A 25,623-nucleotide genomic window follows, 5' to 3' on the forward strand; every position below is an offset into this window, starting at 1 on the left:
TATTAATTGTGAGATGTACTGTAGACCTGGTGTGCCGTGGTTACACAAATATAGAAAGACATACAAACATTATATTTTCTAACTGCAACTATTTTTTTCTAATCTTTCCAGGAAGCCCTCTACACAAAGTCGCTGAAATTGGGCCATGTCATAGATTTGGTTACAAAAGTCACCCTTATAATCTGAAGAGGGAACAGATCTTTATCTCCCAGTAGGTTAATTCTCTTTTGGATGAAGTGAATGCCTAATATTGTTACTTAAAACTGCATACAGATATCAGGTGGATGATTAAAGAAAAGTGTTGAGAGAGGTTTTTTCACTACGCTCGGAAATGCCATTTTTCTTGTTGAACAGCTTTTAGTTGTGATACATGGGCATAATGTGGACATGTCAAAGATACAAAATTGCGTTGTGACATGGCCCTTCTGAAAAAAATCACTGTGCATCTCAATTACCTCAACACACTCTCGCAGATGAGAAATCAAATAGGGTGTGACGTCTATTTTCACATGAATACATTTCAGCACAAACTCAGGCTGTTCATCAAAGGCCTTTCTTTCCCCCGTACTAATTTGGCACATTTCTCGGCGTACGCTGAGATTCGCAAAGAGAGTCCCAAGTGCAAAAAAAAAAATCCAGAAATACAAAGCAGACCTCTAAAAATTATAGGGGCAATTACGATCGTTTCCAAGATTTCCACGAAATGGAACCACAAATTGTGCTATTCATAGATCTCTTATCTGCTGTGGTCAGCACAAAACCATCCAAGCTACATCTTGAACTCTACAAGCCGACCCATTTTTTCAATGAAAGCGTAACAAGAGTGGAATTTCATTTTGGAGACTTTCATTTTCCATATCTTAGAGATTTTCCCTCTCAATTGCCAGCATGTTTGGGAGCACTTACATTTGGGTGAGCAGTTTTTCCACCATGAAGCCCATAAAATCCAAAGAGAGAAACAGACTCCCCGATAATACTCCATTTTATTTATGCAGATTGGAAAGACAAGAATTGACAACTACTCCATTGTGAGCCAGCAGGCCAAACCACAGATCTATCAGTAGATTCAATTAATATTGCTAGTATAGAATGTGAGGTAATTGTACATATGAAGGAGTTATAATTCCTTTCTCCACTTTTTTTAAGCAAATGTTTTATATTGTTGCTTATTAAGGATATGTAAAGATGCATTTATATTTAGGAAATAGCTGTATGTTGGTGCAATAAACATACAGATATAAATACATATAATATGTGTTCCTTTTGAGAATCGTTTGTAGCGTCAGTCATATCTACTTATTTGAAGTGTGTGGTCATGTGCCCTCCAATAATAGTTCTGAATTTTGTTTGGCCCTCTTTATCATGGAAGTTGCCCATCCCTGGTGTAAATGATGTCTATTGAAATTAGAAATTATACTGTCGCAACTTATATTATGATGATAAATCCTGGCAAGATAGAGTGACACAGCTGAATAGACGTCATACTCGTGAAAAAGATTTATCTCGAACCTAACTTTATATTTATTTATACTTAACCAACGTAACTCCACTCGACCAATTAAAGAAACATTTAAACAAATGGAAACTCTTGCATGTGAAAAAAACACGCTTGATATAATACTATCAAAAATACTGTATCTCTGAAACAACATATCTGCTATCCAAGATAATTATAGTGCTACTTTGTCTACTGATACATATCAATTTTCAAAATGTGAAAATATTGCAAAATTAGAAGTAATTATATTGATATTCCCGGAAAAATCTTACTTTGAGAGACTCTATATCTTTTTGTCGACTTTTGCCCACAATTGACTACAGATGTCCCAAAACAATTTAGTAGAGATATTCCAATTTGGGCTATAAGGAGGCCGAAATTATTTTGGACAAAAATCCATATTTGATTCCAGACAGATTTGAGTCTTTTTCCCGTGATGGCAAAGAGCTTCAACTTGTTGAAAATGCAAGTTTTCGATTTCTAACTTTGTATTTCTGGTATTAAGGAAGGACCAAATGTTATAAAATTTCGATGATTTAGCCATTTGCGAATTTCCCATTGTTCTATACTTTACTCTTTAAAAAAAGAGACATTATCTTGATTTTCTTTTCCAATTACTTTTCCGATGTTTACCCAGCCCTAATGGTAACATCATCAGCATAAAGATCATTCCCCTCATATATTCAATAAGAATTCCCAACCCACTTTATAGTTTTAATATAGAAACGGTCATAATTTCTATTGGAGCCACAAATTCTTTTAAAGAAACCAGACACTCCCTATCTACAACTTCTTCGTATTAGGTATAATAGGAGTGCTCATTCTTTCTTCAATCTCAGTTATAGAATCTCAATAAAAAGGATGAGCTCGAAGAAGGTTGAAGAGTATTTTTGGTAGTAATTTCTTGGATGCCCTAAGTTCATAATTATAGGTAAACTAATATTTTTGACAATGCATCTAAGTTACAAATACATTGTTGAAATCGATTGCGTTGATAGCTTATGAAGGTTTTCTTCTTTTAATTGTTTCAATATCAACCCAAATGTTTCCCAAGATGTCGATAATATCTTTTTTTTTTTAAACTGCATATATTTGTGGGTTTTTTTTTTTTTAATTTATTCTATAATTATTCACAAATGACTTTGTAGATTAAAAAAACCCTCACTTTACAAGTAAGAACATTATTCTTCTTTTTCTTTTTTGCACATAAAATAAACCTTAACTAACTATTTAAAAGCATACCCAGTTATTTCAAAATATAAGCACGTCAGCACTTCGGGGAACTCACTATGAGAAATTTATTGAAAATGGCATTTAATAATAATTGTAGATGGGTTTGATTTATTTATAAAGAATATTGAAAGTAATAAAAATAATATTGTTTCTTGGTGAGTAAAGCTATGCTGTATCAGCTCGTTTTATTCTACCATATAACTCCGTTGTAATAAATATCTGAGGATATTGATATAGTCTATTTGAGAGGTCATAATGGGGACAATTAAAGTAACATTAAACAATTGAAGGCCCTAAGTTATACACGGTTGCCAATATAAATCCGGACAAAATTCAAAATTGTCTTTCTAAAATGGTAGGCTATATAGAGATATAAGCAATACAACAACAAATATTTGTTTGACATTTATGTATTATTTTATTCAATTTAACTGCCCTCAGTGGCAATCTCTTTCTCGATCCTGGCCCTGAAGCTCTTGCAGGCATTTTCCACATCTGTAGCAGAAGTCTTTGCCTACTCCTTCTTCATGGTTACCTTCAGGCTGTCCATACTGTTGGGGTACTTTTAGCAGATCTCCCTTTCCAACTTTTCATAGAAGAAGCATTCCAACGGATTGCAATCGGGAAAGTAGTAGGGACAGGGCTTAGGGGTCAGAAATCTTAAAAGTTGATCCTGATGGACTCTTGGCTGACATTTTGTACGTGTTGCTTGCACCCACGGAGGCACAGTGGACCTCAAGTCTCCACATACACTGTAGAATTGACCTTTCCTCCCTTATTGAAGAAGAATAGTGCCATGACCCTTTCCTGTGCTGGTGATGGAACTCAAGATCATGATGGAGTTGGAGTTCTTGGACTTGTCATCATAGGGGACAGTGTCCTTGGACAGAAAGAGCCATCTCTCATTTTCAGAGTTTCTTTTGCTTTCAATAGTGAATATTTTCTCATCTGAGAAAATGATGGTGTAACCTGCATTGTACGCCTTGACCCTATAGAACAGAGTCTTACAGTGGGCCAACCTGACTTCCTTCTGTTTTTCAGTCAACAGATAACTTGTAGGATGGCATACCCAGCTCTCCAATGCCTTTTAGATGGTGCTGCGAGCCTAACTCTACCTCCTGGACAATGTTGTCTGATTCAAGGATGGATCAGCCGTCACGGTCCTCTTCAGGGCTATGTGGGGATTTTCCCTACTTTTCCTCATATTTGAACCTGGTGTAGATGTTGTGGACAGTGCTCCTGGTGTCTCCCGGGATCTTAGCAATAGCTAATGCTCCATGCCCTGCACGAGCGAGTTCGAAAGCAGTCGATATTTTGGTTTATTCCGTGACTCTTAGTGTTGAATTTGATACAAAAACGGAAGAATATTATGCACAAGACTCCAGCCTCTTAATTGAGACACTCTTATGTGAACTCAGTGCAAGCATACCTATCTTATTATCGATTGAATTTTGTCCAGATTTATCTAGGCAGCCCTGTAGCTGGTATTTTTTAATATCTCATCCCATCCTACAAATTTGAACATAAACCCCATAATGGACCAAATATGTCTATAGAATTTCACTATTATATTTATTAAATAAATAAATAAAAGGGGAATTTCTCAATAACTTGATTTTATTTAAGCGTCCTTTTTAGTTTGCTCACCGATATATTATTTTACACATTTCAAAATATTATAGATATAACTTAATGTATTTTATTGAAATTGACTTAAAAACTATTCAATATAAAAAGACTCTTTTTAAGAACATTTATAATCTTTAAGTTTTATTTTATACGAGCTTGCGTCATTTTAAAACTAAACATAAAATTTACAAATTTTGAAAGACAAAGCTTAAAATTGAATCAATACAAAGTAATAAGTACAATTAAATAACTTATTTATTTCAACACTGATTTAAATATAACTTTTTGGATACTATCTGGTGATTATTTTTTCATTGTTTTAACCATTATATCAAAATTATTATTATTATCTTCAATCTCAGTGATAGGGGTCTTAAGCTTGATTAGAAATAATATATGATTTAGATAATTTAATTCCTCATTATTCCTGGGAGTGTATTTTGAATAAAAATAAATGTAATTTGACAATAATAATTTTCTTTGTTCATTGGAGGACTCTGACAGAAATAAACTAATCATTATAATCAATAATCATGTAATTACAAATGATCTTCTTCTTGAATATTAAAAATAGTCTTACCTTGAATCCATTTGCTTAGGAATGACATTGATTACTTTTTTCACTAATAGAAGATACACAAATATCGAAATAATAACTACTAGGAATTGGAAGTGAGTATTGAAGTGTAATGGATGTGTAATTATGCATAAGGACGCTGTGCAATAATCAAGCTTTATAAATAGACTTAATACCATTCTTCAATTTGTTAGATCTAAGTAATATTTTTGTTATTTATGTCAATGACACTCAAAGACTCAAATCGATCAAATAGGTTTTTTTTATTGTCGAATACAATGTAGTATTAACCTTAGGAGGAATAAATTCAAAAGTTCCAATGAAGTAGCTGGAGAATGGGAACTCCCTTTGTTTTTCACTGAGCTAGTTAAGAATTTATTGTTCTTTACCATAGTACATAAATGCATTACAAAACAGTACAAATATACATACATTACAAATCTATAAATACACACGAAAAAAAACACGATCATACAATGGGGTATATGTGCTACTACAGCAGAAATTGACATTAAGACCAACTTATTTTTATAGTTATAATCAATAATTTCTTTATTTTTTGTACATTTCATAAATTTAAAATTACAAAGATTTTCCTCGTCTCTTTGCATTTCTTGGTATCTCTCATATGAAAGCGATGTACATATGTTAATAGAGAATTCTGGAACAAAACATGGATGTAAATGATTAGTAGTTCAAATGCATGCTCTTGGTTTTGAAACATTGTTTGCAATGCATAGTATACCCATTTAGAGCGAGACTTTTAGTTGAGCTATTACTGGTGTATAGCTCTGTTATTCAGGCTATTTGAGATTTTCTGAGTTTTAATTCAGAGTTAGCTGTTTTGTAGTGTTGGGTGTTGATATAAGAGCAGCTAATCATTTTGTTTTCTTTTGTTTGGCTTTATCCAATAATAGGATTTCGGCAGTCAAATCGAAGGACAAATCTATTTTGGACTGTTTTTTGCCATCAGAATGTTTTCAATACATATTTGAATTTTTTCCAGTCTTTCACACCTTTTGCTTGATTTAGAAGGTCTTCTCCTTGCTCATCGGGCATTACGTAGTCCTCAGTAGCAGTTTCTCTGACACTGTCAGTTTTCTAGGCCTTTGGAGTATCTTTACAATTATTTTTATTAGTCCAAGCATCAACGCCGGTATTTACGATTTCCTCCGTGCAACTACTTGTACTATTATAAACAATTGTAGTTATTTGGTGTTGGTTAGACTTATCAAAACAGGGTTCACAATTTTGATCTTGGTCTATCACCTTTTCCGCAGTTTCCTCACTTTCTTGTGAGGGTCCTGAATGGCCGCCTTTCCTGCAGGAATCTAATTTTAAGGTGATGTCAAAAGCTTGCAGATCTTCAAATGCTGCTTAATCTAGGTGTAGGAATTTTCCTAACTGTGTTACTTCAGATTTGGTCAGTTCGATCTTAACTCTAACGCAAAGGTAGTTACATTGCTATGCAATGATCTAATGTGTTCCTAGGATATTCAAAAGGAAATATATTAACTCGTAGGAACAATTGGTCCGTGAAAATCCATATATCCTATCGAAAAAATCAATCTAAATAAAATCAAATCGGGGGATATCAATCACGAGAATCGAAATTTGAAACCTTCTTCAATTCCAAAACTTTTTCCAAATGTTCCTAAGTACTTGTCTAATTACAAACATTCGAGAACAACTAAAAAAACCACTTCATCAACAAGGTTTGTTAACTGGAAATCTCAATATTTTACAAGATGAAGACACTTTTTGGAAAATGGGCTCTGTGGGAGACTATGAGGATTTATGTTCAAAAGTTACAAGTGAAATACATCCAGCTAATATCTATTATACAAAAAAAATTGTATTTTTATTTATTGCTTGGAAGACTCAAAATAAAGGTTCCTTGAAAAATCATTCACTTTTTCTATTCAAATAAATCGGACATTTTTACTCTTCTATAAGAATATCAAAGTGCATCATATTCTTATTCAACACATAACAATTGTAGAGAAGAGCACTTCTGTCAGTAAGCTTCAAAATATATTAGCCTATATAAAATCTTTTAATTCTCCGTCAATGCAAGATACCATTTGCAATGCTGTGAACTATTTTAATTAGCTTATTAAAAATTCTTCATTGGATTTTGACTCTCATCAGTGAAAAAAAAAAGATATGTATCTGTGAACAACTCACTCTTCTTAACTCTCCTGAAACCCTTAGACGCTATTCCCCAGGCTTTTTGGGATTTGCTTATTCATCCAAATAAACTTTTTTCTTCATTTACAATGAATGTGGAGTTATCATTTTCATTCAGAGAATACTTGTCTGCATGTAGATGATTATCAGATTTCCAGGAAAAAGTTGTTCTCTTAGGGAAGGAAGTTTATACTGCTCAAAGGGTCGAGTTTTTAAGGAAAAATTGACGGAACAGGAGGGAGGTAAGATAAGAAGAACTCTGCTGGGATTCTTAATAAAATAAATATGTTCAAATTATCGAGACACTGTCACACTTTATCCAATTGTTAACCTCAACTGAGAAACGCTATATGATTTAATGCTGCAAATAAACTCTGAGCTCTTTAAAATCGGATTTAATGTTATAGATATTTCGATGAACAATACAAGTCCCATCAGGAAATGCTACTTAAAGAAATTCTATAAAAAATGTTGAAAACCAAGTATAGCAAATCGAGCTGATGCAGATTTCCCTCTCTTTCGTATCTTTGATAGTACCCACAACTTCTTAAACTTGTACAATTGTTTCGGTGATAATGACCTCTCATCTACAAATTTTCAATACGTCATTGACTTGTATGAGATTTAAAAACATAAGGCCGTATAAACTACTCACAATTTAACCTCAAGATTACTATATCCAACACCTATTGAAAAAACAAACATTTTACTGGCTGAAGGCATTTTTCATGAGAGCACCATTGCTGCTTTTCAATATTACTCCTCATCACACCCTACATGGAAAATAACTGAAAACTTTTTTTCTGTTGTAAGAAATTGTTGGCACTTCGTATATTGCAAGACACCTTCAACGGGGATTGGAAAAAGAGATACTTCTAAAGAATTGCTTAGTTCAGAACATGGCAATTTGGAGTATCTTGAGAAGTTTAATACCTGGGCGAAGCTTTCGCATGAGGAAGCACAAAATCACAAAATGAGTCTCACAATAGAAACGCTCACTCCAGTGATATAGTCTGCTAGTGTAGTGGAATACCTATTAACAAGGTGTGACTTTCAGTACGTTTTTCTTGGGCAAGTACAGAGCGATTTTATTGAATCAAGGTTTAACTGGTTCCGTCAGCTCTTTTGGACCACTTTTTATGTTTCTGTAAACATAAAAAAATTGTAAAAAGCTAAAAAAAATCAAAAATCTCTTATAATCAATAAAATGTATACTAATATAAGATGCTTATTTTTATATATTGTTTATAAATTATATAGAAGGTTGATTGTACTCATATATAAATTATTGCTCACTTCTGAGGAAAGAAAAGAAAATTTTCTACCCATACTGCAATGTGAAAAAAAAAGTGTAAGCCTTCCATGTGTCCAGGATTCCGTGGATAAGAGTAAGGAATTATCTTCCATCAATAATATAATTTATCCATACGACAGATTAAATTCCCTGCGAGATGTAGCACTGACTTCTATTAAGATAAATATCCTTTTTGTTATATATGCTGATATCAACAGTTGAAATATAGCTTAAAATCAGCTGATATTATCTGTCTATCGATATGATAATCGTACTTAACAAATAATGTAATATTTTATTTTATTTCCTATTCTGCAACACGTTGGATACAAGAATATGAGCAACTTTTATTCCGAGATAAATAGTTTTTGGTAGTACCTATTTGATTTAAATACAACTATGGCTTTTTAAGGCCTAATTCAATTGAATATGAATAATAATATAAACACAACAACATATTTCAAGAGTATCAATTTTCTTTTGGATTCTAATTATCTGTATATTTTACTTTTTCATTACTGAACAGGCTATTTCTTTAATTAATTTGAGAAATTCAACTATTTTTTGCAATAATTTAAAAAAAAATCTTATAAATAATTTTGTTAAAATAGATGCTCTGTATGATTTTTCATTGAGTTTTTTTACAACTATAAGATATGTAAACATAAAAACGTTTTTGGTAATTGACAATTTATTTCTATCGACTCCACATATTGGAATCTTCAAACCTCAATATTTCTCCGTGTCAATGTGAAGAGGTTATATGACACCAAAAATTATTTAGTTTGATTGTATATATATATATTTTATATTCTCCAAATAATATACATTTTAAATCACAGAAATAATTATCATAACAATTCATAGTGTCCATTGAAATCGAAAATTTAAACTTAAGGTCATAGCTATTGCTGAGTAGTACTCAAGATGTATTTCAATTTTTTTTTGTCTGTTTATGTAAAAATATATGTTTTTTTAATAATTAAAACACATATGTAAGGATGAATATTGACATAATTATGGGGAGCGTAAAACCATCCCTGGGTAAATTTCATAAAAATATGTTAACTTTGAAAGATGACATATCTGCTGACATAGACTCTTATAGACTATAGTGTTTTTTGCTTGCTGATACGTTAGAATTTTCAAAATAGTGGAGAAATAATTAATAAGAATATTCATTCTTTGTTCTTACCAACTTTTATACATATTTTTTTAATTTACGCTTACGGGAATTTAGCCAATATTTACATCCCTACTTATGAGGATGCAATCCAAATAATATTAAGATATGGTATAAGGAGATTCTATATTTAAATACTACTAATATGATGTTTTGAAAACTTAGCTTATAATATATATATATATATATTTTATGTTTTTTAATTGGTTAGATGGAGTTGCACTGAGTAATACTTATTATATTTTTTAAAGGTACATCTACAAATCAAAAAACTCAAGATTTTTTAAAATATGATTTTACATCCAATGAACGAAATATTGAATTGGATCTTTATGAACAATTACCTATAGAAAAAATACGTGAAAAAGCATATATGACAAATAACTCAAATTTCCATCTCAAACCACAGTCCAGAACACGTCATAAGTTCACTACGTTACCATTTTTGGATTCAAGCATTAATTTTGACTATACTGAATCATTCCGTCCATATTATTCGAAAAAAAAATTCCAAAAGACAACAACACCAATATTAATTATTGGTCAGAGGAATAATAATTCTTCAACTGCAAATTATAAATCAAAAGCGAAACTTACATTTACTCGAAAATCACAATTAACCTATAAAAAATTCAAAAAACTTCCTGAAATAACAGCACCAAAAATTGCATCTATATTAGAGAATAAATATATCACTACACCGCTCACAGCGGTTACATTCTTACCAACCACTCTTTTACAACCAATAGATCTGCAAGAGAAATTGAAAATTATTTATCAAATGCAAAATGGACAAGAAAGAGAAGAGACTCATGATGAGAAAGATTTAGATGATTATTATTACTATTACTACTATGATATTGATCAGCATGACATCACTTACTTAAAAACTACTATTTCTACTATTTCACAATTCATCCCAACATCCATAACCAAATTGCCAAATCAAAAAACTATTTCAAAAGAAATAACTTCAAATAAGAACTTTACTATATTAAATGAGAATTATTTTACATTTAAGAACGAAGTAAATAATAATATCTGTCTATCAGAAAATGGCTTTTGTGAAGCAAGTGACAAGAACTATCCTATGTAAGTCAATTGAATGTAACAATAAAAATATATAATGTTTATTTAACTTTAGACAGACTGTAGAGCAAGTTATGTTATCCGAGGGTTCAACTTTTCGAACGAAATATCAAGATTTTTTTTTAAATATTAGTAGGCAATTACGTCATCGTAAAAAGATATTCATAGATAATGCTTGCAATGTTCACGAATCTATTCTTGAACCGGGTTGGGCTAAAAACATTGAAAAAGATTGGCTCGTTGTGATAAATACTCATAAATATCATCAAAAAATTAAAATTACTCATTGTTAGTAAGTTTAAAAATAAATATTTTTTTGGTTCTTTTATTTTTATTTTTCTATGATAGTCATCTCAGTACTAATGTATCTTGCACCAAAACAGACAGTGGTTCATGTCTTCAAGAATACACAAGAAAGAAGTAAGTAAAATAGATATATATATATATATATTGCATGGACGCAGTTTGCAGGTAGGAGGGGGGCATGGAAGAGATGTCACTCCCTCAGATTTACAGTAATACTATTTGACGGAATTAATTATCTAATATATATGTATGTATTTTAAACTTTTTTATTACAAGATGTAATTATATTAATATTGTAATTTTATTACAAGATGTAATAAAAAAGTTTTAAAATTAAGGTGGGTTACCATATCTATCATGCCTGTACACATATACATTTCGAAAAACATATTTTTTGGAACTTTGCATATTATAATCTTCTGACCTTGTAAAGTAGTGAGGTCCTGTCATTTAAAATCTGTCTTGTTTATCGGAGTGAAAATGTTATGATAAATTAAATTTTAGAAGTATGAAAATGACTAACGTTGAATTTTCTCTCCAAAACAAACCAAAAACATTCTAAATAACGTAATATCTTCATATTGAAAGGGATAATTGTTAAGGTCTGAAAATTTTAATATGCAAAGTTTTTAGAAGTATGTTGCATGAATACGTATGATAGATGTATTTACCCCCTTTAAGAAAGGGGTAGAGGAGGTTGAGGTGTTGAAAACTTATGGGATACATTTAGGTGATGTGTAATTTACACAAGTAATGTTTACGTGTTATAGTTATAGATTAATAAATTGCATCATTACTTATAAGAGCTATAAAAAGATCACGGGATTCTAAATATTTAAAAGATTTAATATTGTGAATAGTATATAAATCATATGCTCAATAAATTTTTCAATCAACTTTAATCAATTATTCTAAAAGTATTAGATCTCTAACTTTTGTTGTGAGATCTCAAAACATATGTCAACATTTAATATAAAGTTGAATGTTTGACAAATCTGAGATTTGTAATACATTTAAAGAATAACGACTAATAGTTTTGTTATGATACAACAATCATGAAATAATATTGACATTTACTTAAGCAGTCAACCAAGTATAGCATTGCGACCGTTAGCTTGATCAAATAGTATGGTCAACAAGTTTAATACTTTGTCCTTCTGCTTTTTATCTTAGTTTTCAACATTTTGAACAGAGATGTTCTTCCCAAGAACATGGCCAAATGCCAAAAGTATCTAAAGCCCGATGCCGTTCTATTCATATCCTCTGAGTTTAAACCGGAACCTGATCATATCTATGGCATGGAAGTAGAGGCCGATACATGTTTGAGGGAAGCATGGTATGTTGTTGAGTTCAAAAGAAAGATGCAGTCAATGGTTAAGAACAACCAATAGGCAGCTGGAGAGGAACATTGATAATGAAAGCAAGGCTAGACAAAGACTATAAGACTGCCCTAACCTCCAAAAGATATTCTTTGGATGCGAGTGGGAACTTAATTGATGCCACATAAATATCTAAGGGCATAAAGGGCTTCCAAAAGAATAACCTGAACAAAAGAAGCAGAGAGAAAAGATTGAAGCCGAATCTTCGTCAGCGACCAGGAAGATACTTTCATGAACTTTATAAGCCGTCAATCCGATTATCATCTTAGTGTCTGAGTGACTTAAAATGGTAGTACAATTAAAGAGACTCGTACTCTCCTATACTCCGGAAATTCGATCCATATTTAAAAATTCATACTGATTCTTCAACGTCCGGATTTGGAATCTCTTTTTCAAGAATTTGATTAGTGGTGTACATGAAGTTTCCCCCATAGGCAATATTTTTCCTTGAAAAATTTACCTTAAATGTAGTCCTATAGCAAGAGGTCACGATACATAATGTGACCGTATAATGTTTTTATATAAATTCCAAATATATAGAGTAAATAGTGATGAACAAGATATCCAATTTAATAACAACTAAAGGAGCACAGCATTAACAACAAACCACTTTAGAAATAAATTAAAATTGCCAATGGTCTTCCAAAAAAAAATGAATCTAAAACTAAAGAATAAATAACAACTTTTCTCCAAACAATTTGGAAAGAAGGTAAACAAATTCAAGCATAATTTATATATATTTAACCATCTTCTGAGATTAACTCTGAATACTTAATAAATTCCGAATTCAATAAATCCCTCTTCTGTAGCCTACTCTTACCTCTTGGAGGTCCCATCAATCTCTATTGCATGTAGTCCAGGGATGCTATTTACCCTCTTTTTCGTCTGAAAAAAACTAGCATTCCCTTCACAAACCAGTATTGAGTTGTCTCAACTTCCGATTTAATCTCAGGAATTTCCATCAATTTCTCCAACTCCAGAGGGACACAACAAATTCTTGCATGAAGGATTTAAAGATAGAGCTTTGAGGTATGAAGCTGAAGGAGGAAGAGTTACTTTCTTAATAAAGCCCAGAGTCTCTTCTGAGAAAGAAACCGCCGATTATTGGCCCAAATAGAATTGAAATAATCTTGTGAAGGCCTATGTTTCTTAGGAGGAGAGTGTCCCATACCTTTTTGGGCGTTCAAAACACAACTTTCGAAGGAAACGAGACAAAACTCCTTCCTGAACTTGATTGTCTAAACTCAATTAAGCCTCCTATGGGACTTTCTCGTGAATTTTAGAATGTCGTTTTTCTATGACGTCACTCTACATTTTATCTTAGTTTTCAACGTTTTGAACAAGAAATATTAGACATCTGAAAGAAATGATATTATTCAAGAAATTATCATAAAACTTGATATTAGTGTTGCTTCGACTTAACTTCCCTTGTTAAATTTTATGAATTGATTTTAAAATGGAACAAAATCTTAATCGACTTAATTTTTTAATTACTCAACTTCATAAAATAATATTAATATTCTCTGAAAGTTGATTTCCTATTGTTCAAATTTTATTTTCTAATCCTTCATAAATCATTAAGATTGAACCTTATCACCTTTGTTAAAATTGAAATTCTTAATATTTTGCCATTAATTTTTGTTTTCTTTTATTCATAACGTGTATAATGTCATAAATGATAATAGGCATTGCCAATATAATATTACCAAGACTAGGTTTTGGAACTAAATAGATAATATAGATAAAAGTCCCATTCTAGGATTTGAAAATAATTAAGTGTCTTTTCCAACTCTTCGACTTTTTAAAGCAGAAATTATGAATAAACAATATTAACCCAATAGTTTCCAATACTTATTTCCATTTTTATGAAACTTAACTATATCCTTGCTTGATATTTTATAAAATAATAAAATCAATTTCAGAAATAGTTATTTAAAAAGACTAACATTAATTTGGATAGAGTATATATTAATAATAATGATTTATCGGTATGTAAGCTTATATTGATAGGTTTTATGAATAGTATCTAATTTGTCATTTTATTACTTAAAATAAGAGTGGTGAATAAAAGAATTGTAATATGTAAAAATTACAGCATATATATTTTTTGACACACATAAATGAATAATGATTATTAATTTGTAAATTGACCAATCTGTCTAAGATTTCTCAGATTAACACTTGTGTTCTTCAGTTTTAGCTTTTTATTAAGGTTATTTACTTTCATTGTTGTCCTTGTTTTCACAAAGGATATGATGACTTCTTTTGGCCCGTTAGGATATAATTAAATTTGATTATTATGCAGCCTTTCAAATACGTTTGGGTTTTCTTCAATTGCGTCTTCACGTTTACAATGAAAAGCTTTGAAATGTTTTTACATCCTCTAATATGTATCCTCGATCAAAATTCTTTAAGGGATCTATAATTCTTATTACCAGGATTTTGGAGTAGCTCTTTTCTAGGTTGATCCTTATTAAATTTTGTTTAAACTTATTTGAGTTTAGTAACTTAAACTTGGTTTTCTTTCGACATAATTCCCTGTTAGAAAAAAAAGAGTTCTTTTTGCAATATTTTGCATTTGCTTCCTCACACTGGACTCCTTTTTTGAATTTGTAGACGTGATTGGGTTACATCTTGTTCCAAGCCTCTTGTTGGGACTCAGTGATCCTGCAACAAATTTAAATGATCCCCTCAGTCTCTGTTTCCGAGTCCATACTGGTTTCCTGGTCCTTACTTGCTTCCAATAGTTGTTTCACAAACTTTTTCCTTTAGGGAGTTTCCTTACGAATATTTCTGGAAGATTTGGGTTTTTCTGAACTAGGAGAAGTAAAGGGAATAAGGAATGAGAGGACTACATTTCTTCCGGGCTTTTAAGTCAAGAAGTTCAGCACGGAGATTCCGCTCAAAATTATTGGATATAAAATACTATCACAAATCTTGGCATTTTTAATATTAAACGGGTTTTTTTTCTCTTGCAAACTGAGATCCAAAGATACAGGAGCATCAAATTTTTCGGAGGAAAAATAAAATAGTGGGCATATTGTTGATTCGGACAGCAGGTCATGGCACACGCTTTGAGCCTCGAGATTTTGCCATTTTTGCTACACAAATCCAAAATAGTGCACTTCACTTCAATGAAATTATCTTAACTACCCCAACAGTGACGTTAATACATCAGGTGAGTCAGCTAACGCTAACCAGATTGCCTTAGAAGATCTTGTTTGCCTCACCTTTATATATAGTAACCTACGTTATGCGTTTCTAATGTTCGATTAATTCATATGCGTGTGCCTCTAAAAAAAACTATGAACATATTTTGTAAGGTCAGTTCTAGTTTTCCTTCTGCCAAAAATCGCTAAATCAATCACTTAAGTAAATAAGTAGTAGGAGAAGATACTGGGCTAATTTTAAACAAGTTTTTGGTGATCAACTGGAAAGGTGTGTTTATCATACGGGAAGCACAATATACAATGGTCAAGTTTGAACCGATTTCAAAAAGTTCGTTTCCTATTCATTAATTAATACAGAATTTGGAATGAGGGATCTGATTAATAACAATCTCCAATCTATGATGATAGAAGATAGGGTTCAGCTACGGCAAGCCTCTTTAATAATGAACACGGTATTTTCTCCTACATCTTATTTACTTAGATGATAGATTGAGCGATTTTTACCATAAGGAAAAAATGAAAAAAGAATGAATCTGTCCCAAAAATGTTAATATACAATTTAAAGCAAAGATTGGTATTTCTCACATTTTTTTTATTACAAATAATAATATTAACATTTATTATAATAAATAACTCGGAGCAAAAATAATAAATATATTCAAAGCACTTTCTGACACTTATTTTTTACATTCTCTTTTAGACATTGATTCTTTTGAATTTGTTGGCGACTTTGCAACAACATACAGTTCTTAATTTCTTTGTCTAATTTTTGTGGCAGATATAGAACAATCTTCTCATAAAAGATTTGAAAACATCTTTAAACATATGACCATAAAAACATTTACTTGGTAGGAAACTAAAAAAACTAGAATCTTTGACTAAAGGGCTACTAAAAGTAAGATCTGATGGAGTGTGTAACCTGCTTCGATTGACCAAATCCAGAAAATTATATCTTCTTTTGTTGAGTCCATCACAAGTTGAAGTTTCAGCTAATGTAGTACATATATACTAAAATTGGATTTTTGAAAAATATAATGCGGGCACTTTTCATTTTTTTTCAAATAACTTCTTTTTTTTTCTTTTTTTGTAGAAACGAAATAATTTTGGAGCAATATTTTTTTGTAAAAATTTTAATGATATTTATTTAATGACGTTGGTTTTAGAAAATAATATTCCTTTCTATTTAAAAAAAAAATTCTAAGTTAATCCCTTTTTCTTTTTTAATCATAGTGTTCATATTTTTATTTTTATAAAATAATATCCAGATCAGGCCTTGTGCAAGTGCCCCCCTTCAAACCGACCCTGCTAAGTTGCCACATTAGAAGAGTAGGTTAGAGATAGGCAAATAATCAAAACTTCGCCCAGCTTCTAGCGACGTTTGGAGACTAACAGAACCAGAAGATTGTCACTCAGGTTTTTTCTCGATTTCTCTCTTAATCAGTCACACCTTGAGAGCCTCTAGTATTTGGATCCATGCTCGTTTTGTTTTTCTGATCTATCTCATAGTAATGATTCACTTTGTAGTGATAAAGTTCTCAGATTGGAAACCAAAAAATGCAATCAGCTATCTTTTTTAAACGATTCTAGAGTTATTTTAGCATTTGGTCTTTACTCTTGAAAAGATTATTAAATTTACTGGCTCATAATCACCTAGAAGTGGAAGTGCCCAACCAGAAATGGTTTTTTTTCGTGAGTTGAATATAAATGAGTTATAATTGATCCTTCAAATAATACAATTTCACATTTGTGAAAACCTCATTGGATCTCCATTAGAGCCAAAATATATCGGTCTCTATAAAATAATACAACAATCAGATTGATTTTATGATATAGATTTTGGAAAGAAGATCTACACTGTATCAAAAGACAGATTGAAGTTTACTTCCATATCAAATTAGGTTTTTAGTGGTTTTGCAAATCCTAGAAGTACAAAACAAAATGTATCCTCTTATCTTAAACAAATTTCCAGTATATTATCTATAAATATGTATCATGGTTGTCTATATTCATTAAACAAAGTTTGTCTGTCTGTCTTCAAGGCGTCTGCAGGGGGTTGGCTGAAGGTGATGTACCCCCTTATCCCTGAAATTAAAGATTTTTTTTGTTTATGATAAACACATTTTACATGGAAATTAGTATAAAAATGATTTTTCAAAAATTTATTATCTTACAAAAAGGTCATTCGGGCAGATTATGCAGCAGAGCAAAGAATTCAATATTGGACATTTAATTAAGTTTTTGTGAATACCTGTGATTTTTCGAAATTTTTTGGAAAAAAAATTGCTTTTTTGACTTGTTCAAAAAAAAAAAAAAAAATGCAGAGACCAACCCCCCTCGCCGAATAAATAATATATATATATATAAAATCCGGTGGATTCCCCTGATAATTATTTTATCCTTGAGGAGATAACACATATGAACTGATGTAAGTATTGAGTAGTTACCTGGGAGTGTGCTACTTACAAATAAGGGAGTGACACGGATGATTACTTGGAGAGTGGTCTTCTATATTATTAAAACAAAATTTGTCTTTTAACGACGCCTATTTACTAAGACGTTATTACTAGTTGAGTAATTTAATATCATTGATGGGTGTCTAAATATGTACCACCCAGTATATTTAAAGTGAAGATAAGTGGAGACGTGATTGTGAAGTTATTTATTATTATTTTGACTCACTACACTTTGTTTTGTGTAGGAAATTAATTTTAAGCTAAAATATCTACAGTAACACATTGCCATACGAGTTTAATTCCTTCTTGGACGGAGCTCGTAATTTAATACAACTTATCCCATAATAAATAATTTAAAAACAAAATAGCTTGAAGGTGTTCTTATTTCCCGTCAAGAATTCCCCCCCTCGCTCGTATTTGAAGAAAAAATCGTTTGTCGAAGCAGATTTCTGTTCATAATCCAACTTGTATCTATAAAGAAAAGTCGTTGGTCGAGGCACTTGTATCTCAAAGAAACACTAATTAACCAAACATAAGCCTGCTTAATAAATATGATCTCCGAAATGAACTACGGCGATATCGCTTATTTCTATAGAAAAATTAAAGATATTAATTACTAAAAATACTATATAATTTCCATGATATATTTTAAAGTATAAAACTAAAAACACATGAATAGATAATAGTATCCCATAAAGTTTTCTTTACCAGGAAATTTAGTGATACAGAAGTCAACACTATCACAAGCATATTGCCTTTCATGACAAACTAAAGAATTTTCATTCTTGTCCTAATTGATTAGAGTTTAATTTGCGCATTTCCATCAAAATAACTTATTCAAAAATGTAGCAATACAACAATTAAATTATCTACGCTCAGTCCGTCTTCAATGGCTGTATTACAGTGCAATGGATTGACGACTAATAGTCAAGGCCATTGACAGTCTCTCAACGGTCATATTACGAAATTGTATTTTTTTTTAAATTCCATTTATCATCTTAATTGGAAATTGTTAATTAGTTAATTTACATTTAGGGATCTATTATTATTCAAACATATTCTTCTAACCATAATTTTTAATTGATTATGTTTTATTTCAAGTTAACAAAGGTGTGAAGCTGGAAAGAGAAATATAAAAAGAGTTTAGATAGATTAGAATTAATGTTAATTAACTGTTAATCTCCCTCCTATTATGCTACTTTTTTTCTTTCTTTTTAAAATAAAGTATTAAAAATAATAATAATAGTGTTCGAATTTTACATTGCTTCTTGATGGTAAAAAAATACCGTCTAAGCTAAGCAATGGATTGAAAAGTGTTACAGGGGCTCTGTAAATTGAATAAAATAATAATAATCTAAAATGCAAAAACAATTTTGAGCAAGAACAAAACGTGACTTTGTTAAGGCCAGAACTTGTCGGCCTATTTGTTATATTAGCCATTTTTTCAATATTCATTAGAAATAGTTTGTTTTATTTTGTATATAGAATCTTTACTTTTGATTTTGTTTTAGTGTACACAATGTTATTTTCAGACTCTTGGTAATAGACCCTAATAATCTGGAAAAGGGGATCTATTTCTCCGAATTTGATGTCCCAGAAAATTGTACTTGTCCAAGTAAAAAAAAAAATATGACGGATCTATTTATACAAAGTGGTAAAGATGTTTTAATCGAAGAAGGTAACAATTATTTAAATTTAAAATGTTAAAAATTTAGTATTTATTACCATTTTCTGATGGAATATTTAATGTCATAGGTATAAAAAAGAACAATGTAAGTTTACTAAACAACAAAACTCTTCTATACCCATATGATAAGTATGTGAGAGGAAAATTCAAAACTGAACGTAATACAACTCAAACACGACAAGATTATTTCGAAAATTTATCATCCAAAAAAATTAATGACATAATGTTTTCAGGAAACTATTTAAAGGTTGATTTATAATACCCTACTTGCAGTAGCAGAGCTAGCGAGGGGGGGGGAGAGAGAGAGTGTATATTAACGTTAAACAATTTTAATTCCTTGCTATAGAAAATTGATTGTCATTATTAAAAATATTTAACAAATCTCAGGTCTTGGTATACCCGTAGGCTGAAACTCATACTTGTTTTCTTTTATATAAGCTAGTGAGTTACGAAAATGACCATTAAAGCCTTCAAAAGACGTTTTTTTTTTTTTTAGTTTTGGATTTTAATTACCATTCAAAGCCACATTTTGACGTGAAAAAAATTAATATAAACAAAGGAATCGTTCAAACAAGTTTTGAGCGGGAGCGCGACCATAATTTTAGTAGGCCGAAAAATCTCACTAATTTTTGCTCATTTATATAAATGTAAAAACTTTTTCAGTTTTTACCTCTTATGAGTTAACATCGAAACAATTTGAGAGATAGTGAATAATTTTAAAGATTGTAAGAATAGACGGCTGAAGTTATGTCTCAAGATAAGCTAGAATCATTTTTTTAATGCTGTATCTCTAACTCTCTGCTATGTTGGTTGACAAGTTTGGCTCTCATGTAGCTGGCCATTGTAAGAAAACTCAGATATTGGGCTCTTCAGAGACACCGGCAGCTCCTTCTTCTGTGGAGATACCGTTGGAAAATAGATCTTTATTTTACGTAGACGAATTTTTTCAACTTAAATATAATTTTCTTATATTTTTATGGAGTAAATTGACATAAGATCGCAAAATCTCACACAAACATCACCTCAAAAACTTAACAACCCTTTGTTTATGCTCAAGCTAATTATCAGGCTTAACTGGATGATAGTGCATAAAATGTCGTAAATAAATATCTCCTAAGACAGTTGTTTTCAAAAAAAATTGTGCCCAAGGTACACTAAAAGACAAATAAAAATTTATTGACACATCTATTTTAATTCAACCCTATCATTTGGATTATTATAAGGGATTGAAAATAATGTATTGTTGTCACAAATCGAACAGCACACATGAACTTGCAATATATTGAATTTAATTGCAATCAAATTTGTCAAATTCAAATACACCTGTACGAGTAAAAATGAGCACCGCTCATTTTTATTAGAGTGGGAGTGCGCTCAGGATTTATTGAACGGACCAATACTCTGAATATAAATGAAAAGCAGAGATAATAAATACACTTGATAAAAAATAGTGCACAATTTGAAAGATTAATTATTTATTACGTTATCCTAATTACAATTCCTAAAAATGTATCTAATACAAAACAATTGAGGAAAATGAATAAAGTTATTTGGGAGCTAATATATTTGTTTTCAACTGCTTTATAATATGTCAATTATTTAAGGAAGACACTACTTAATGTCAAAATACATAACGTCTGAATCATTCTTTCATTATGCTAATTTTGGTGTATGTTGATATCTAATTAAAATAAGAAAGCATACGAGTTTTAGACTCATTCCAATAAATGGTTGTACATATAAAAGTTTTTTTAATTAAGCCCCGTCATTTGGATTGTTTCTCCCACATTTCTGTTTTTAGGGGTGAGTTTATGACAGAAGGCTCATTTCAAATATGAATTTTTCAATAAAAAGAAAAGACTGAAATTAATGTTATTTAATCCATGTTTAATGCAGGATTTAAAAATAGACATAAAAACGTCACAAAACTAAGGTAATTCTTGATATTTTACAATCCATCTTTTTCGAACGTACATTAACTCACAAATAAAAATACACTCTTTTTTACTTTTTTTACAAACATAATGGTAATCATTCTTGTTAAAACTTGAAAACTGCAGAAATGATAAATTTGTTTTTATTAAAAAATTATACATACAATTTTGAGGGAATTTTTCTAATATTTTAAATCGCAAAATTATTTTAGTTTTAGCTATAAAGCTTAATGCAAAAATAGCAGTAATCAATAATAATATTACAATAGGCCCACTACATGGCTTTGCCCCTCCCTGTTACTTGACCCTAGCTCCGCCACTGTCTACTTAATCAATATAATGTTAAATATTTTAAGAATTTCAGCCAAAGATATATCAGTACCAAACCGTCAATGCTAAATCACACAGTTTTAAGTACACCGATGACAGTAACAATGACTAATTTCAAACCAAATAATTTAGAAGAAAAAAAGAACAATTTAAAAGTATTATCGGAATTCAATGACACAGCTCAAAATAAGAGCAATTTAAGCCATAAAAGATATGGAGATCAGACACAACTACACAGATTACAAGATAAATATAGAAGTCAATTGTTAAAAGCTAATAATTTAAATTTATTTAAAAATACTGAAACTATCCATAGTATTAAAAAATATTATGAAGATGAAATCATTAGAACACAAATAAAATCAGCAAAAAACAGTCATGATAAAAAAACGAAGTATATTCCGTTTAAAATAAATAAAACGAATTTATCTTCTTTTCTAAAAAATGAAAATGATCCTACAGAAATACGAAGAATTATAGATGTCTACAAGTCGAATTTAGAGAGAAAAAGAGAGAGAAAGAAGGTATATGGCTTTATTGATGCAAAAATAAACCTGTTAAATTTTAACAAAAGTGAAGCTAACATTAATGATTTTAATGTAAGTCATATAGAAACAGACACTGCAACTGATCAAGTATTAAAAGATAGAAGAAAGGAAAAAATGGAAATACACGACAGTAAAATATACAGGCATAAGAATGAGACGGACTTTAGAATATCCGATTCAGAATTCAACACTACCAAAGTATTGTTTACAATTCAAAAAAAATATGCCTATAACACTAACAATAAATCATTATATTCAATGAATAGAAATTCCAATAAAAAAAAGATAACAAGATTGCCTTTTGTACCAACAGCCAGTCTTCATGCAAATATAGAGCATGAATTTATAACACAGATTAATAAAAGTGCAGAAAATGATCTTATTTTTAATGACTCTGACTTTGAAAATGATCAATTCTTTACAAATAGTGGTTACTTAAAATACGAAAAGGATTTGAATTTTATTACGAGTATTTTTGAAACTAAAGCTAGTGTCCCTGAAGATAGTATTATGACAATAAAACAGCCTATAAGGCATGCAATAAATGCTTTTGAAGAATTGCATTTGTCATTCGGCGAATTTTGAACAAAATTAAATGTGTTTTTATATAATAATGATTCTTTATCATTCTTTTGAATAATTAACAGGTCTAAGCTGTTTACTTTATTTATATCTTAAGTTTTAAAAAAAATACAAATCAATAAAATATAATTAATGAATGTCTATACTTTAATACATCATATAAATTTTTAATAATTATTGCATATAATTTGTTTTTATAATTTAATTATTGCCTTGGACATATTAAAATATAAAATGGGGATAAAATATATATATTTTTTCTTAAAATTACTAATCTTATTTGGATAATTGAAATACGGTCATCGTATTATATAATCTTTCTGGGACACATCTCATTGTAGATTTCTTAGTTTACAATTCTTGTATCTTTTTTTCCGTATACAATTATCTCCTTCTTTACATAATCATCGAAAATCTTTTAGTTTTCCAGTCGCCTAAATTAGTTATACTCTTAATATTTGACAACTTCTGTCTTTTTCAGGATCCTATGATTTTTACTTGAAATAATATCCTGTATCCCAGACAGCAAATATATCTAATGTAATCCGTATTTATCTTTTCTTCCAGGATTATAAGATACCATTGTTTTATTATTTTAGTTATGATGAAGTTAGTAATAATAACGGTATTCCCATAAATCTTGTTTTGACCTGAGATTTGAATCTACTCCTATTGAATTTATAAATATTATAATTAATACTTTGTACTTTTCCAAAATATGCTATTATATTTATGTGTAGCCATTTTTGAGCTCTAAAATATAGTTCTAGCTTTCTAATTTCAATTCATTAATATTATTATTCTTTTATTGATTAACAATTATAAACTTTAAAATTCAAAGTTGGCAATTTTTTAATGTTTTATGAATTACTTTATCATTTTAAATAATAAATTTCTCATAAGGGCAAATTCGGAAGTTAAGAATATGATTTTTTTTCCTCTTAAATACCTTACAAATGAATATTGGATCTTTCATTTTTTTTTCCTTATTTACTAACCGCGTTGTAAAAAGGGTTTTTACCAGCGGAGGGGTAAAACCTTTAACTTAATTTCCAGAAATGTAACGATGTGAGACGAATTCTTTCAAATATTACGAATATATTAACATCTTAATGTTTTTAAAGAAAGTTTACTGGTCAATATCCTAAAAAATATTAATTTAGGATTTATTTCTTTGATATCCATTTGTAACGTTGTCATCTGCATGATTCTTAATAAAAATAATCAAACAAAAATTAATCTATTTCGAGTATATGGTTAATGAGAGAAAAGGATCTTAAGACTTTATAGTCAAAGTCAAAGTTAATTTTTCACTTATTAATGATGTCATTAGAACTAGATTCCACACTATCTGGAGAATTATCAATAATTAAAAATAATATCATCCCAATTACCAAGGCCATTACAACTTTAGTAGGGAGACTCCCTTTGTTTCTAAGCTTGATTATTGTAGATCATTTACAAACGCTATGAAGCTAGATACATTCAAAACCAAACTGATTACATTTTTAGAAGAAAATCCAGCGTACAAAGACTTGCAAGACCAAGCAAATTCTGAGGAGACAATTTACAGGAACCCACCTACTGTAAAGTATAACTTTCAGAGGATTTTCAGCATAGTAAGTTTATGACTATCAGTAAATAGTGTCAAGGACATGCTAATTATGAAAGGGAATGGTGAAATAATGGATTCGTAAATGTAAGTATTTATCAAATATCTTTTTTCCAAAAATTACATTTATTCATAAATATATTAATATATTTAAGAACAAGTGCCTGAATGGTTTCATAAGGGATCTTATGTTCTAATGATGTACAAGTAGTTTTTATAACATCGGGTTCTCCAGCTAAAGACTTGGGTAAATTATTATTGAAGCATTCAAATATTCATAAATTTAATTAAACAATTACTTTTCAAATTTAGGAGTGGCATATTGCTAAATATTTATAATTTCCAAGATAAGGTGTTAGAAAGCTACCTTAATATGGGCAAGAACAACTGACAGAGTAGGCTCCAATACTTAGCTTCAAATAGTGCGAAATAGTCTATCATCAGTTTCTTTGGGTATATACATAGGTATGCTTCATGGATTCGAATATATTAATATGTATTTATTTAAGATAAGTATTAAGTCGTTTTAAATACTGAACACATTAATTTACTTTTCTTTTTTAGCTTTACAAATAACATACATAACAAAGAATGATTCTACAACGAGTTTGAAGTATGATAGAAAGAAGAGATATTTAATTTTACTCATAATTAGTATATGTATTTCTATTTAAAAATGTCTCGTTATATTTTGTATATATATAAATTATACTTGTTGCTAATAATTCGTTGAATCCATTTGAAATATTTATTATTAATAACTTGAATTTTGTTTCATTTGTCTTTATTGCTTTGTTTGAATATCTGTGTATAACTTCAATTAAAATTTGTAATTAATATTTTTTGTAATAGTTATTCGTTGTTTTAGTTGTGTTTTTAATTTTTATTTTACCCATACTCGTTTAACTTAATGTCTTTAATATCCGTTA

At 30.1% G+C, this 25,623-nt stretch overlaps 2 protein-coding genes across 9 annotated transcripts in view; both read left to right on the forward strand.

The window, feature by feature from the left end:
• The window catches only part of gprs (speckle type BTB/POZ protein), a 54,927-nt gene extending 46,483 nt beyond the window's left edge, over nucleotides 1–8,444 (forward strand). Inside the window, exon 7 of the transcript XR_011782297.1 lies at nucleotides 112–8,444. The gene's annotated coding sequence lies outside the window, so the exon portion shown is untranslated. The remainder of the gene's footprint in view (nucleotides 1–111) is intronic.
• LOC121127214 (uncharacterized) overlaps nucleotides 1–25,461 on the forward strand; it is a 36,613-nt gene extending 11,152 nt beyond the window's left edge. For 3 of the 8 annotated variants that reach the window (XM_071891846.1, XM_071891847.1, XM_071891843.1), the window contains exons 2-8: nucleotides 9,856–10,696; nucleotides 10,749–10,985; nucleotides 11,042–11,113; nucleotides 19,534–19,679; nucleotides 19,757–19,935; nucleotides 21,979–24,941; nucleotides 25,007–25,461. In XM_071891846.1, the coding sequence (XP_071747947.1) occupies nucleotides 9,978–10,696; nucleotides 10,749–10,985; nucleotides 11,042–11,113; nucleotides 19,534–19,679; nucleotides 19,757–19,935; nucleotides 21,979–23,085 (2,460 nt within the window). In that variant the 5' untranslated portion in view covers nucleotides 9,856–9,977 and the 3' untranslated portion in view covers nucleotides 23,086–24,941; nucleotides 25,007–25,461. Of the gene's footprint in view, nucleotides 1–9,855; nucleotides 10,697–10,748; nucleotides 10,986–11,041; nucleotides 11,114–19,512; nucleotides 19,680–19,756; nucleotides 19,936–21,978; nucleotides 24,942–25,006 lie in introns of all 8 variants that reach the window. The other 5 variants (XM_071891845.1, XM_071891844.1, XM_071891848.1 and 2 more) reach the window with 3 other exon arrangements.
• Nucleotides 25,462–25,623: the final 162 nt, after the last annotated feature.

Source organism: Lepeophtheirus salmonis, chromosome 12, assembly GCF_016086655.4.
Source record: "Lepeophtheirus salmonis chromosome 12, UVic_Lsal_1.4, whole genome shotgun sequence".
In the NCBI taxonomy this organism is placed as follows: Eukaryota; Metazoa; Arthropoda; class Copepoda; order Siphonostomatoida; family Caligidae; genus Lepeophtheirus; species Lepeophtheirus salmonis.